General features: G+C 33.3%; 1 protein-coding gene across 1 annotated transcript in view; it reads left to right on the forward strand.

Moving 5' to 3' along the window:
* Smp_135210 (egf-like domain protein) overlaps positions 1-6,098 on the forward strand; it is a gene marked incomplete at both ends in the record, with an annotated part of 89,588 nt that extends 83,490 nt beyond the window's left edge. Inside the window, 2 exons of the mRNA XM_018789656.1 lie at positions 879-1,027; positions 5,954-6,098. Of these exons, the coding sequence (XP_018655077.1) occupies positions 879-1,027; positions 5,954-6,098 (294 nt within the window). The remainder of the gene's footprint in view (positions 1-878; positions 1,028-5,953) is intronic.
* Between the last annotated feature and the right edge of the window lie 7,771 nt (positions 6,099-13,869).

Here is a 13,869-nt window from a genome sequence, read left to right on the forward strand (position 1 = left end):
CATGGATTACAAAATAATTTAGAAGCAAAAACTAGTGAATAGATATTTGATTATAGTTCAGAATTTCTTCGGTAGTGCATACTCAAGACCCCATACTTGATCGGATTTATGACCTTCAGTTCACTCAGTCAGCAGGATATAATTCAGCCACTGAATCAGAATAAGATGGTTAAAACTTCTGATCATAATCAATTATTGATATTATAGTTATCTATCATCAATAAGTGACACTAGCCAATTAGTGTCTCACTAACAAACGTGGTTAACTCAACGAATCATAACTTCCAATTAGAAGTTAAGAAAATTTTCTCTCGAAATTATTCACCAGTAATCATGTGATTGCCATATTTATAAAGGTGTTTGGTGGGTGTATACATTTCGAAAACACTTTTCATCATAAACTAGTACAAGATCTACTACTATCAAAACCAGAGGATTGTAAAAATATCTCCAGGCTTTTTAATAGACACTAGATAAATAAATCTCTGTCATATTTGTTCTGAATTGATGTACGCTTATCTTTTGAAGGAAAATAAAATCCATCTTTATCAAAAATAATTGAAGTTATGACTACCGAATAGCTCAAACTCAAATTACCTGATTCTACTAATCAATTGATACTGGAACCCAAATGAATATAAAGAAATTAATTTTCGGGATCCTTTAACTTTGATATATTCATTGTTCTTTGATGATTGATGAGGAAATGCACCTTCAAAATGTAAAGTACCGAATCAAATGTATCATTTCTATCATTAAAATATCTCAGATCATTTACTCATTAAGACAAATAATAAGAATTTTTCCATAAGTATAGTCCATAGAAATTTTATACTTTGATTTTTTTTCTTGCCTTACTTTTAAAAACAAATAATTAGTTTGTCCTCGTGGTTATTTTGGGGAAATGTGTGCACAAGCTTGTCAACATTGTGAAGAGTGTCATTTCGAGACTGGACAGTGTCTATGCGCACTGGGACATCATGGAGAAACATGCGGCAGTAGTAAGCAATATCCGCATACTTCAAAGGTTAACGAAACAGAATTTTGGTGGATAAAACACATTGATCACAGCATTTCTTTCATTAAATAATAATAAATATTACTGTTTCTTTTAAGCATGTATATGTTTGTGTCATGTCTACTGTAAAGACAGTTAACAGTGATTAATTCTATACTTACATTCACTAATCTTCTTACACAAAGATTTAATTAAGAGGAATGATAGATTTATATTTAAATGAATGATTTTGAGATGATGAACTCTGAACGGCTGCGTACCTATTGGCTCAGTCTAGTATTCAACACCTATATTTTATTCATATGGGCTTTAAATAATCCCTCCTAATTAAACCTCCATTATTTAGTTAATCCAACAACTGATGATAACTAAGGTGAAATCCGAATAAGTTGTTCATTTATTTGTTTTAAATTACCATAAACTGTTAATAACTATATGCTAATGAAAGCCTACATCAGTGGGAATACGATAGGTCAATTGACAGTGTAGAATAACGTATAGTTTAAAGAATATGTACAGTTAGTGGTCCCATCAACTAATAGTTATTATTATTACAAGTCTATGGAAGACCAGATGAAATATTTGTAAACACATAGTTATTGTTTAATATATCTCTGCTTTATCTGAATAAAAAACAGCGATAGCAATAAAGGGGAGAACTTGAACTCGATTAAACGAGTTATTTTTGAAAAGGCAGTCACTAACGTGAACAATATTCATTTTGACTAGGTCATTGTAATGGGCATTAGTCAGGTAAAACTGGAAGATTCCATTGCTTGAATACAGTCATAATTAGCGTAGAACCTGGCGTACATGAACTTCAGCCCAAGTTTCCATTATAGGTCGACGCGAGATGGAATCAGCAAAATAATTGCAGTAATAATGATAGTGAAAAAGAATGGACATTGAAAATGTGGTCTAGGAAGTAATGGAAAAGTGCATATGAAGAAATAATGGAACTAAAGATCTAGGCGAAGATTAGAAATGAACGGATTTATCACTGTGACTGATTCTAGACCAAACCATTTTACGTCTCTGACCAATGATCAAAACTATCATGTGGACCCTGAACAAGTTATCTGCAACCGCTAGATTAGCTCAGAACAGCAGTCTATGACTTCACAGACTGGTCCCATATTTAGGTTTGGTTCACTGTCTATTTCTAACTCGATCCAACATTTCTCATCGAGTAGGTAATAGTTGGGCATGCGTAACACATGTCTTGGTCATTTCAGTTTATCGAGATTTACCACTTCGTCAAATGATTTAGCCTTTTTTCCTGTTATTCTCTGCCTAACCTTTGGGCTACTCACTCGGTCGTTCGATGTTTAACTTCTGTTCCATGTTTGTTGTGCACCAGCAAGATTATTGTTGTTTATCTTCTTATTACTGTTGTGATTTATACTCATCATCAATCCTAACATATTATTTCTGATGAGTTACATGAGTCATTTAAATGTTGTGATCAAATGTGTGTATTTATTCCCCAAAATTATATTTCGTTGTCGATCGTTTTTATATTAACTGTACAATTATTTGTTATCAGTGTTATTTTTTATATGCATGATTTTGTAATGCAGTGATTTATGCAATATACTGTTTAATTGTACATATACTCACAATCACTTTTATAATAACGGTAATAATAATAATTCACTCATTACTTACTTACTTACGCCCGTTACCCCTCATCGAGGAGCATAGACTACCCATCAGCACTATCCACTCAACTCTATCCTGAGAAATCCCTTCCACTTGTCTACAGTTGCTATTCACCTTTTTTCATGTCTGCTTCCAATTCTCAACTCAGTGTGTTCTTTGACTTTCCTCTTTTCCGTTTTCCTTCCGGATTCCAAATTAGGGCTTGCCTAGTGATGCAGTTTGGTGATTTCCGTAATGTATGTCCTATCCACTTCCAACGTCTTTTCCTAATTTCCTCTTCAGTTGGCAGCTGGTTTGTCCTCTCTCACAGTAGGGTGCTGCTGACGGTAACTGACCAATGGATATTGAGTATCTTATGTAGACAACTGTTTATAAACACTTTTACATTTTTGATGATGGATGTAGTAGTTCTCCAAGTTTCAGCTCCGCACAATAGAACTATCTTGACGTTCGCATTGAAGATTCTGATTTTGATGTCAGTTGACAGTTGTTTTGAGTTCCATATGTTCTTTAATTGTAGAAATGCTGCCCTTGCTTTCTCAATTCTTGCCTTTACGTGTGCATTAGATCCTCCTTGTTCATCAATGATGCTTCACAGGCGCGTTAAAGATTCCACATCTTTCATGGCTTCTCCATCAAGCTTGATTGTGTTGGTGTTTTGTGTGTTGTATTTGAGGATCTTACTTTGTCCCTTGTGTATGTCGAGGCCTACTGATGCAGAGGCTGCTGCTATATTACTTGTCTTCATTTGCATTTGCTTGTGTATGAGATAGGAGGGAGAGGTCATCTATGAAGTCTGAATCATCTAGTTGCATGAAGGCTGTCCATTATATTCCGCGCTTCCCTTTAGATGTTAGCGTATTCATAATTCAGTTTACAACAACCACAAGAAAGAGAAAAAGGAGAGTAAGCAGACTTGTCTGACTTCAGTCCTCACTTGGAATGCATCTGTCACTTGTCCTCTATGTACGACTTTGCACTGTAGTTCGTCGTATAAATTCCATATGATATTGATGATCTGCTCAGGTACATCATAATGTCGAAGACGTTTCCATAAGGTCCTCCTGTTCACACTGTCAAACGCCTTTTCATAATCAGTGAAGTTTATGTATAGTGACGAGTTCCACTCAACAGACTATTCAATAGTGATCCATAGAGTCGTGATTCGGTCTGTGAACGGCCGATCATTACGGAATCCGACCTGTCGATCTCGAAGTTAGGCGTCTACTGAGTCTTTCATCCAGTCCAACAACACTCTATTGAAACTTTTCCTGGTACTGACGGTAGTGTGATTCCTCTGTAGTTCTCACATTTGCTTAGATCTCCTTTCTTTGGTATCTTGATGAGGTGTCCTTCTTTCCAATCCATCGGGCACCTCTTCTTCCTCCCAAATCTTCCTGAATAGAACGTAAAGCATACTTCCAGCTACTTCTACGTCTGACTTCAGAGCTTCAGCTAGTATACTGTCACTCATTACTTCGCTCAATATTGTATATTCAAGTTTTATGCTGATTTCCAAATATACTAATTAAATAGTAATGATATAGAGCAATTTTCTAATCTGTCCATGTATGTCAAGGACCAAAACGTGTAAACTCTCCAACACCCATATATATATATATATATATATATATATATATATATAAACATGAAAGAATGAAGTTCAACTATCATACATAATCAAATCTAAATATAACTGATATAGTTTTCATAAAATGAATGAAAAATTAGATTATATTATTGTTTCATTGAATTAAATGAGGACAAATAATAAGTTTATAGTTTCATATAAAAAATGGATAATTCACTCACAACATCATACAGTCAATCCGTTTAACAAGACGTGAATATTTAACATTCATGTTCAATTAAAGCATGACGCCTACAAAACTATGAAAACTAATTATATTGACTTCTAGTACTTGATTTCAAGTATTGATGACGTTATCCCTAGAATATAAATCAAAACTGACTTTCTTTTTTGCTATCTTGTGGCGTAAAGAGTAGTTTAAGAAATTTAAATCACATTGCTAAGATTATTGTGTCATATGTCGACATACGAATTCTCTGAATGCAATTATCATGGTTTTATTAACCACTAGCGTAATAAGATCATACACTTCAGTGATGTATTCTTGGTTTTTGTAGGTGTTACTTATATCTGCATCAAATGAACGGTATACGTCACCCATATAGTGAAATAACTAATTTACAGACACTCCATCCACATTCTAGAAATTACAAGTCATTACCTATCTATAGATACTTCTAATGTTACTTTCTTTATAGTTAATTTTATTGTTATACATTGTCAAATAGTGATCATAACTTTAAAACGGAGATATGACCGTTATCATACTTGCACAGGTAGAAGCCATTTCACCAATATCACTTGAGCATATAAAAAGTTGGTGTAATATTATGAAAGATACGAATAAATTGGTACCATACCTTTAAAACAGAACAAACAAGCCATAACTTGTAAAATCCGGAGCAAATTAAAAATGGTACTGATATTTAGAGAGCTAGAAAAGAAAATACTGGATAGAGATACATTGAAAACACCTACTGATATCCTATGCTATTGTTAATATAGTGAGCAATAACAGAATAATTATCTGTAGTTCCATTACAACAATATTTATGTAAAATAATAAAGTTTCAGCTGAGCTTTTTCAAAATGGGTATTATACCAATGAAGTTTTTGAATCCTTATGCTTTGTGTTTTGACTACTTCTATCATTAAATCATGTAGTCAATTGGATATAATACCATTAGAATTATTTTGATTTATGAATCTTACTTTGATCCAAACCTTCACATCTTTATATTACTGTGTCTTCAGGGTTATAACTACCCTACTGTTATATGTCTAATTATAAACAAAATTATAAAAATCCATCCCGTTTTCTATGCTATCAAGTATATTCTAATATTGGATGAAGATTTAAATTTCCCAACACTACTGATTGAAGCAGCAATGAAATACCAGTCAGTGAGATATCAGAACTGATGAAGAAGAATAATAGGTATAATAAGGAAGAAAATAGGTTTTCCTACCCAACTCATCAAGTTATTATAAAGGATACTTTAACTTAATAGGATTATCAAACGGTTTAACATTTAAAAAACTGTGATTCGTGATACGTGGAGTCTTGTTCTACTGGTAAATGATATAATTGAAATATTTTTTATACTGACCATTTTAGCAATTATAATTAATAAAATTGTTGTTCCTAACATGTTCTTGTAATGATATGTTTTTATTATAGTATGTCCACGCGGTCAATATGGGGTTAGTTGTTCCAAACTTTGCTCGTGTCAAAACAATGCAATTTGTTCAGCTAATATTGGGAACTGTAATTGTTTGCCTGGATTTATTGGACCTGACTGTTCAATAAACAGTGGTAAGTTGTAATTAAATTTGAAAATAACATTTTGAAGTTTGGTAATACAATTCAAGATTTTATTGTTAGGAAAACATACATATTTGTAGGGATGTTTGGTTTTGTGTATTACATTGATATTCATTTTCCACATACATCACTGACAACTAGTTCTACAGTACAATTAAGTACTAAGAAAGAAATTTCCATGTGGTCTTTACTAATCTCATTTGACTGTTCATATATATCATTTGAAAGGATCTGTATTATATACATTATTATACCATAGTTTTAATTATGCTAATGTATCGCTGGCTAGTTTACTGGACAGTAAAGTTTTGACTTCGATACTAAACAAAATCATTGGTTTAAACGTGGTTAATAAAGATGTCTATTCTGAAAATTAACATTTCCATTAAGTATTTGTCTGTTTGAACTTTAATGGTTTATTGTATCGATGAGTATCTTCAAATATGCTTATTGATTACCCTTTCCCCTATTATAATAAACAAAATACTTTGATGACTACAACTTTTGTAGAGCGAATACATAAGAGAACTTTAACATGTAATAGGAAAAGGGTGATAATGAAAGCACCTATCACTGAAAAATAATTCATTTTCATTTACATATATTCGTCAATGTCAAATCCTAATGAAACTTTGAGAAGTAGACTTATGAACAATAGTAATAAACATAAAATTATTGGAATAGATTAGAATTACCTATTACTGACTGATCGATTTATACCCTAGTTTATGGTAATTTTGAAAACCAAATACTCTTTTCTCTCATTATCTATACTACTTAAGACTTGAATGTAATTTTGTTAGTAATAAATTGAAACTGTATACTACAACTTGGCAATACTGATTTGAATATACTTTTATTGTTGATCAGTGGACATTAAACGGAATATTAATAGACAATACTTTTTTTCCTAATAAAACTTTCTAGTTAACATGAAAACCTGAAGTATAATCGATTAGAACACTGAAACTAATGAAATTTCTAAATCAATATATAATATTAGCTTCTGTTACAAAATAATTAACTGGAAGATTGTTATCTAGTATTAATTATTGACTTATATTAAAATGAATGTTTTTTTCATCACACCTCTTAAAAAAATCTAATACAAGTTAATAAGGTTAAATGAGCATTGAATCTCATCAATAAAACTGAATAACTTTCATTTTACTAAAAAATTAACACAATTAATAAAATTTTTTTGATATATTATTGAAATCGTGATTCAATTGAAGCTAGACCACCATGGAAAACCTGAAAGCACTGGACGGCCGTTTCGTCCTATTGTGGGACTCCTCCGCAAGGTGTATACACGATCCCGCCTCGTGAGATTCGAACCCAGGACCTACCGGTCTCGCGCGCGAGCATTTAACCGATAGACCACTGAGCCAGCATCCAACGGTGTTAATGTCTAAATTCAACCAATCCGCAATTAAGAAAATGTGATTTATTATTATTATTTACACACATAAATATTGGTACAAGGAAGCACCAGATAAATATGCGCCTCACAAATCCCATTCGATTTGTGTGAGGGCTGTGATACTGACCAGGTGTCCAGACTGAAGCAGGTGGTTTTCTTAGGGGACCACACCCGGAGCCTTTGACCTAAAGGTCTAGTCCACAAGGCAGTGGAGCATCGTAAGGAGATGCAGTCCCATGGTAGCCGGTGACCAACAGTTGGTTCATACGCCATTCGTTCCATCAGGATACTGGAGCCCATGTGCACCATTGGTTTGGAATCAGGGTTTTCCAACTCCCTTAGGTGGGTCCTCCACATCCACCAACCCGGTTAAAGCGCCAGACATTCGCTTTTCGTCCTCTCACTTTTGTGAACAACACCCCTGCCACGAGAAGGCAGTGAGTAGGACTTCCCTGACAGAGGCTATATATTCGCGTGGCCATATGAGGGCATTTCGAGAGGGAGAGCAGACTCTCCCCACTCTCAGCCGTACCAGGGCATTTGGGGGCAAGAAAATATGAACATATCGACTGTAAATAGAATTTAGTTTACAACATAATATCCATTTCATTCTATTATACAAATGAAATTGTTACATTGCCTAGAAATAATGAATTAGAAAGAAAAAAGAAATATTCTATTTATTAACTTTCAATACTGTTACGATTTTCAGTTTATAATGTATTCAATTTTAATTCTAACAGATCTTCCATAAAACATAATTAAATCTCGATAGTGTAATAAGAAGACGAAGATTATCAGAACTATGTGATATATTAGCGCAACACATTTCGAACAATCTGATCACACACATACTTGTTAAGAACATTTATATATAAAAATAAAAGGTCAACTAGACTGGGAATGAGGGGTGTAAGAGGAGACTAGGATATTAATAATAATCATAACAATAATAATAATAATGATAATGATAATAATAATAATAATGTGAAAACAATTTGACACCTAATCACTCTGGATAATAAGCTAATATTACCAGGGTAGGTTTAAGGTGAGAACAAACTGTTTTTGAATACACAAAGGGAGTTTGAATTTTCGTATGGCTAAGGCTTCAATAAACCTTAGTATACATCCTCTTACATTTTTAACCAACACCCCAAAAATCGAATTAAGATCAATCTTATGATCTGTCTCAAATATATGTTTGGCAATAGAGGATGATGGATGTTTATCATCTACTCTTATTGAGTCATTTGATTTTATTTGTATCAGAAGTGGTTTTGTGGATATTATAGTAATTTTAATAGTTGAGATCATGAAGCAATTGAAGCTAGACCACTATGGTAAACCTGGAAGCACTGGATGGCCTTTTCGTCTTATTGTGGGACTCCTCAGCAGTACGCATCAACGATCCTGCCTCGCGAGATTTTAACCCAAGGCCTATTAGTTTCGCGCGCGAACGTTTAACCTCTAGAGTACTGAGCCGGCATCCAACTGTGTTAATGTCTAACTTCAACCGATCCACAAAATTGAGCGACATATCCACCAATGTCTTCAGTGAGTCACTATCTCACAACAGACCTGGTTGAACTCCACTGGTCACTGGGTTCGAATCTCGCGAGGCGGGATCGTTGGTGCGTACTGCTGAGGAGTCCCACAATAAGACGAAAAGGCCATCCAGTGCTTCCAGGTTTACCATAGTGGTCTAGCTTCAATTGCTTCATGATCTCAACTATTAAGATTTTAAGCAAAGATGGATAATGGCTAGCGGTAAAAGCCAGGATGCGCGGTTCATCCTATTTAGGACTCGTCAGCTCGATGTACCTGCATCTCAGAGTTGTGAAAACTCAAACAAACCATGCCAAGTGAATTTTATTAATTCTGTTCGGAAAAAAGAACAGTTCAATAATGATAAAAAGCTTTTTTTTCACCTTCTCTTTTTTTCTTTTAATTTAGAAATGAATCATATGAATGAACAATCAACATTTAAATATGAAAACTGAATAAATAATGATGAATTTTTAATTCAAAATAATTAATTATAGTAATAAATTGAAGATTTATTTTTCAAACATTTTAGATAAATTAAATTTCATATTATAATTTAAATAATATCTTTTATTTATTATTTAAACAAAACAACAACAACAACAAAAGAAAAGAGGAATAATAAAACAAATAAAGAAAACTATTTGTTATTAATGAATCAATAATATAATAATAATAATAATCAATATTATAATTAAAATCAATAAAAATAATCAATAATCATTATGTATACAAATAAAAATATAAACATGTTATTCACTGTAAAAAATAGTGTCAATTATTCTTTAATATTTTAGGCACAATATTATTTAATGTTTACATCGTTTGGTTGTTTGTTTTTTCTTAAAAAAAATTTTTTTCCAGTCTGTTTTTTTCTTTTTTTTATGATTTACTTCTAGTTACTTTGGTAATTATTTCTTCCCAATATTTTATTTTATATCATTCTAGGTAAAAAAAAAATTTATTTTATGTTGTTACTATCTAATTAGTAAAATACAAAAAAAAATTTACTCTTTAGTTTCTTTCAAGAAAAGGTTTATATACGAAGGTATTAATAAAATTAGCATTATGAAACTACATTTATGATTAATTTGTTCTTTTTATGTATTATGGACTTATTTACTTGACTGATACAACGTAATCATTTTATCTTAATTAAGTTGAATATATATATATATATATATATATATATATATATATATATATATATATATATATATATATATATATATATATATACAGGAATCCACGCCAAAACGTACATACAAATACTGACCTGTTTAAATAGAAGCTCAAGAGAAAAGACTGTTACACAATAATTGATGATCTGAATTCTCAACTAATCTAAACGTATATAATTCATATTCTATTCATAAATTGTACATACATTGTAATCTTCAACATGTTAGATTTATTTCTGTTATTATTCATATTTTTACTTTACAAAAATGTTATACACTGTTTCTTTTGTTCTATTTTCTTGAAATCATTTATATTTCATTCCAAATTATGTATTTGTTATTGTATGCTAATTATACTGAATTTTCACAAAAGTATCTGACAAAACTCAGACGGTTGATTATCCTCATTCCACTCGGAATTATAGACATTCCAACAATTTAAAATCGTACATTAACCATGAAATTATAAAGGTGTATGCATTTCGTGAAAATCAGATAATGTTTAGTCAACATGAAAGAGCTGTGAATTAGTGATAAAAGTGTTGGATTTTCAACCACCAGGGCTCAGGCTCACGACTAATTCGATTAGGCTTCGGCACCCGGATAATATAATTAGGAGTACAACCTAGAGTCATTTAAAGAAAGCTCCAGTTAATAAATGGGTTGTATTATATTGTTATTTATACTTCTGAACATGAAACAAATAAATTAATAATTGGGAAAGATTAAGAACAAGAAGGCTAGTAAATGCGTTCATTCAATAGTACAAAAGATCCATTGAAGGCAACCGAATAAACAATTTCTAGTATACTTACTGTAATAAAGATGGATCACAAAGACATTTGAAAAGATGTCAGAATTCCGATAACTACATCCAAAACCAATCACGGTCATGTCTTTACTGGATGTTTAGAAGTAAATGATGTCTAATCTTATGCCTAGTTAAAGCGCCAACTTAATTTTCTCAAAGACTACAAATTTGATTAGTAATCAGTAAAATGTATTTGAAGAAGATACTTTACAGGGAATGCTATTCAATAAGTACTTATAAATCAGTCAGTCACAACGCAAAACCTATATGTGTGTACATTAGTTCAAACTGCCAAACCCCGTTAGCACAGGGAGGTGAAATTGTCAGGAGAAATCCTAGAATGGTAGAAGTAGTGGTAATATCAGTGGTAATAGGGAAACTTAGGCACCAAAGGTACGACTCGAAAATATAAATTAGTGAAATAAAAACAAGTTATGAGGAATTCGAAATCTCAGAACTTGGGAGAACACAAAGAATTGATGCATCTCAGCAATGCAAACGATTTTCAGATGTCATATAAAGTCTCCAATGACTAGTTATGATAATCATGCAGATGCCAACCAAGCAGTCTATACTTATTAACGTGGCTCAGTCCAATAGTCAATGGCCTCACGGACTGACGCCACATTTTGGTTTGGTCGCCATAGCTTTCTTTCAGCCTACTCCTACACCAGAAGACACCATCAGTCAAGGTAGGTGGTCGTTGGGCATACGTAACACATGTCCCAACTGCTTTAGTCGTTGAAAATTTACTGCCTGATCAACCGATTTTTCATCTGTACTTAATAACATTTTATATCTGGAGGGAGAACGCCAAATCCCAAACATGCTTGCATTGTTGCTTAGGATGGTTAGAAGACTGCATTTTGTATGCATCTTCACCAAACAGAACTATATCATCTGCGTATTCAAAGTGAATCCCCTGGTAGACAACCAATCCCTGAGAAGTCAGACGATGAAAGCGCTAACTCTATAACCATGTTATAAACAATAAAGAGAGGATACTGATTATAACTCTAGGGGTTCTGGTTATAACAGTCTTTAGACGAATATCTACACTAGATTCCCACCCAGTGTCTATTCTACAGGACTTCAACACAACTCAGATCAAGAACACGAGATTAGCCTGACTACAACGTCAATATATTTCCACACCAAAATCCGACACAAGGAACAGTCAATCAATGAGGTCCAACAACAAGGAACAGTTCATACATAATAAGGATAGGGGAATACATATAACACATATAACACCTGTCATCCTATCTAATGTCTGACTCATCAAGACAACCAATCACTGTCATCCTCACCCACACATCAAACCATGTCTGTAAAAATTTTAAATAAATATGGAAAAAGCGGACACCATTTGAAGTGACCAATTCCGATGACGGTTCACCATAAGCTCAGATTCGACCAGAAGTATTCGAGTAGAGAGCCTGTACAAGGTTAATGTACTCCTCTGGTACGCCTTTCAATGACCGACACTGCCACAGAACCTCATAATCAACAGATTCGAACGCTGCCTCAAGGTCACTAGTTTGACAATTGTAGGGCGTAGGATGTCTATATTCCAGAATCTGCTGAAGGGTGAATATTTGATTTATACATCCTCATCCGGGTCTGAAACCAGCTTGATTCTCTGCAGTTTGCACTTCACAAACCAAAGTTAGACGTCAAAGTATTATTGAGGCGAATATTTTAGATAAAAGTCAAACTGATACCTGTGATTACTACAAGAGAATCCTCATCCTTTCCTAAAAACTAGAACTACCAGCAATTGAGACCAGTCGGATGATATTAGGTTCAGTTTCAAGAATTTAACTAAGATCTCAGTCAATCTAACTGTTAAAACTGAACGTTCCTTAAAAACCTCTCTCGCTTCAGATTACCTGTAGCCTTCCCAACCTCACTAAGAGTTGAAGGACTTACATCAACAAGTGTTGCTGAAAGCCACTTGAACTGTTCTCTCAAGTGTTCCGCTCATCAGTCCAATCTCCCGGATTGAGTGAATAATAGTCTCGTATTTTTCTGCGATAGCTTCACTCACAGCCGGATTGTAATTCATCCTCTGTACCATTAATCGGATTTCCCTTAAAACTGGTATATTACTATGCAGGACCACATAGCTTATTCTAGTTTCCAAACAGGCCAATTTATTCATTCCTCACATTTTGACCTTGTCGATTATTCGCTTATCAACCTTGGCTGTTTTTATATGAGCGTATGTGTGTGTACTTCTTATCCTATTCATCACATGTCTGTGACTTATTTTTATCTGACTATAAATATCGATTAACGCTCGATCAAATCGAGTTGGCTCACATGCCTTCTCCACTGCATGTCATTTCGCTTCGCTTTCTCCTCTTCGTTTCTCCGCTCGTTTGTCCGGATCAATGATTGTATAAAATATACGTGTTCGAAATTCATTCTCGTATTTGACTTATTTAATTCCCTTATTCACTAACGCGGATTAAGTCCATAATGATATACGAGGGTAGCTGACATGGATATCTCAATAACAGTCATTTAAACGATCCAACTAGAGTCAGATCTCGGGCCACCTAAAGTGAATAAATACAACCCCCAACATCTTGTGCATTTTATTTACATGTCCCGACGATTTTCGCAATTTATTCACTTAATCGCTAAATAATAACCTTAGTACACAAGTAAGGAATGTATCACATAGTAATCGACTAATTAACATCGCCAGAACAATTGGAAAGCGAAGGAATATTTCCAAAAATGAAAAAATAATATTACGATTAGCATTTTGCTTTGTAACATAACAGCTATGAATATAAATG

The sequence above is a fragment of the Schistosoma mansoni genome, chromosome W, assembly GCF_000237925.1.
Source record: "Schistosoma mansoni strain Puerto Rico chromosome W, complete genome".
Classification (NCBI taxonomy): domain Eukaryota; kingdom Metazoa; phylum Platyhelminthes; class Trematoda; order Strigeidida; family Schistosomatidae; genus Schistosoma; species Schistosoma mansoni.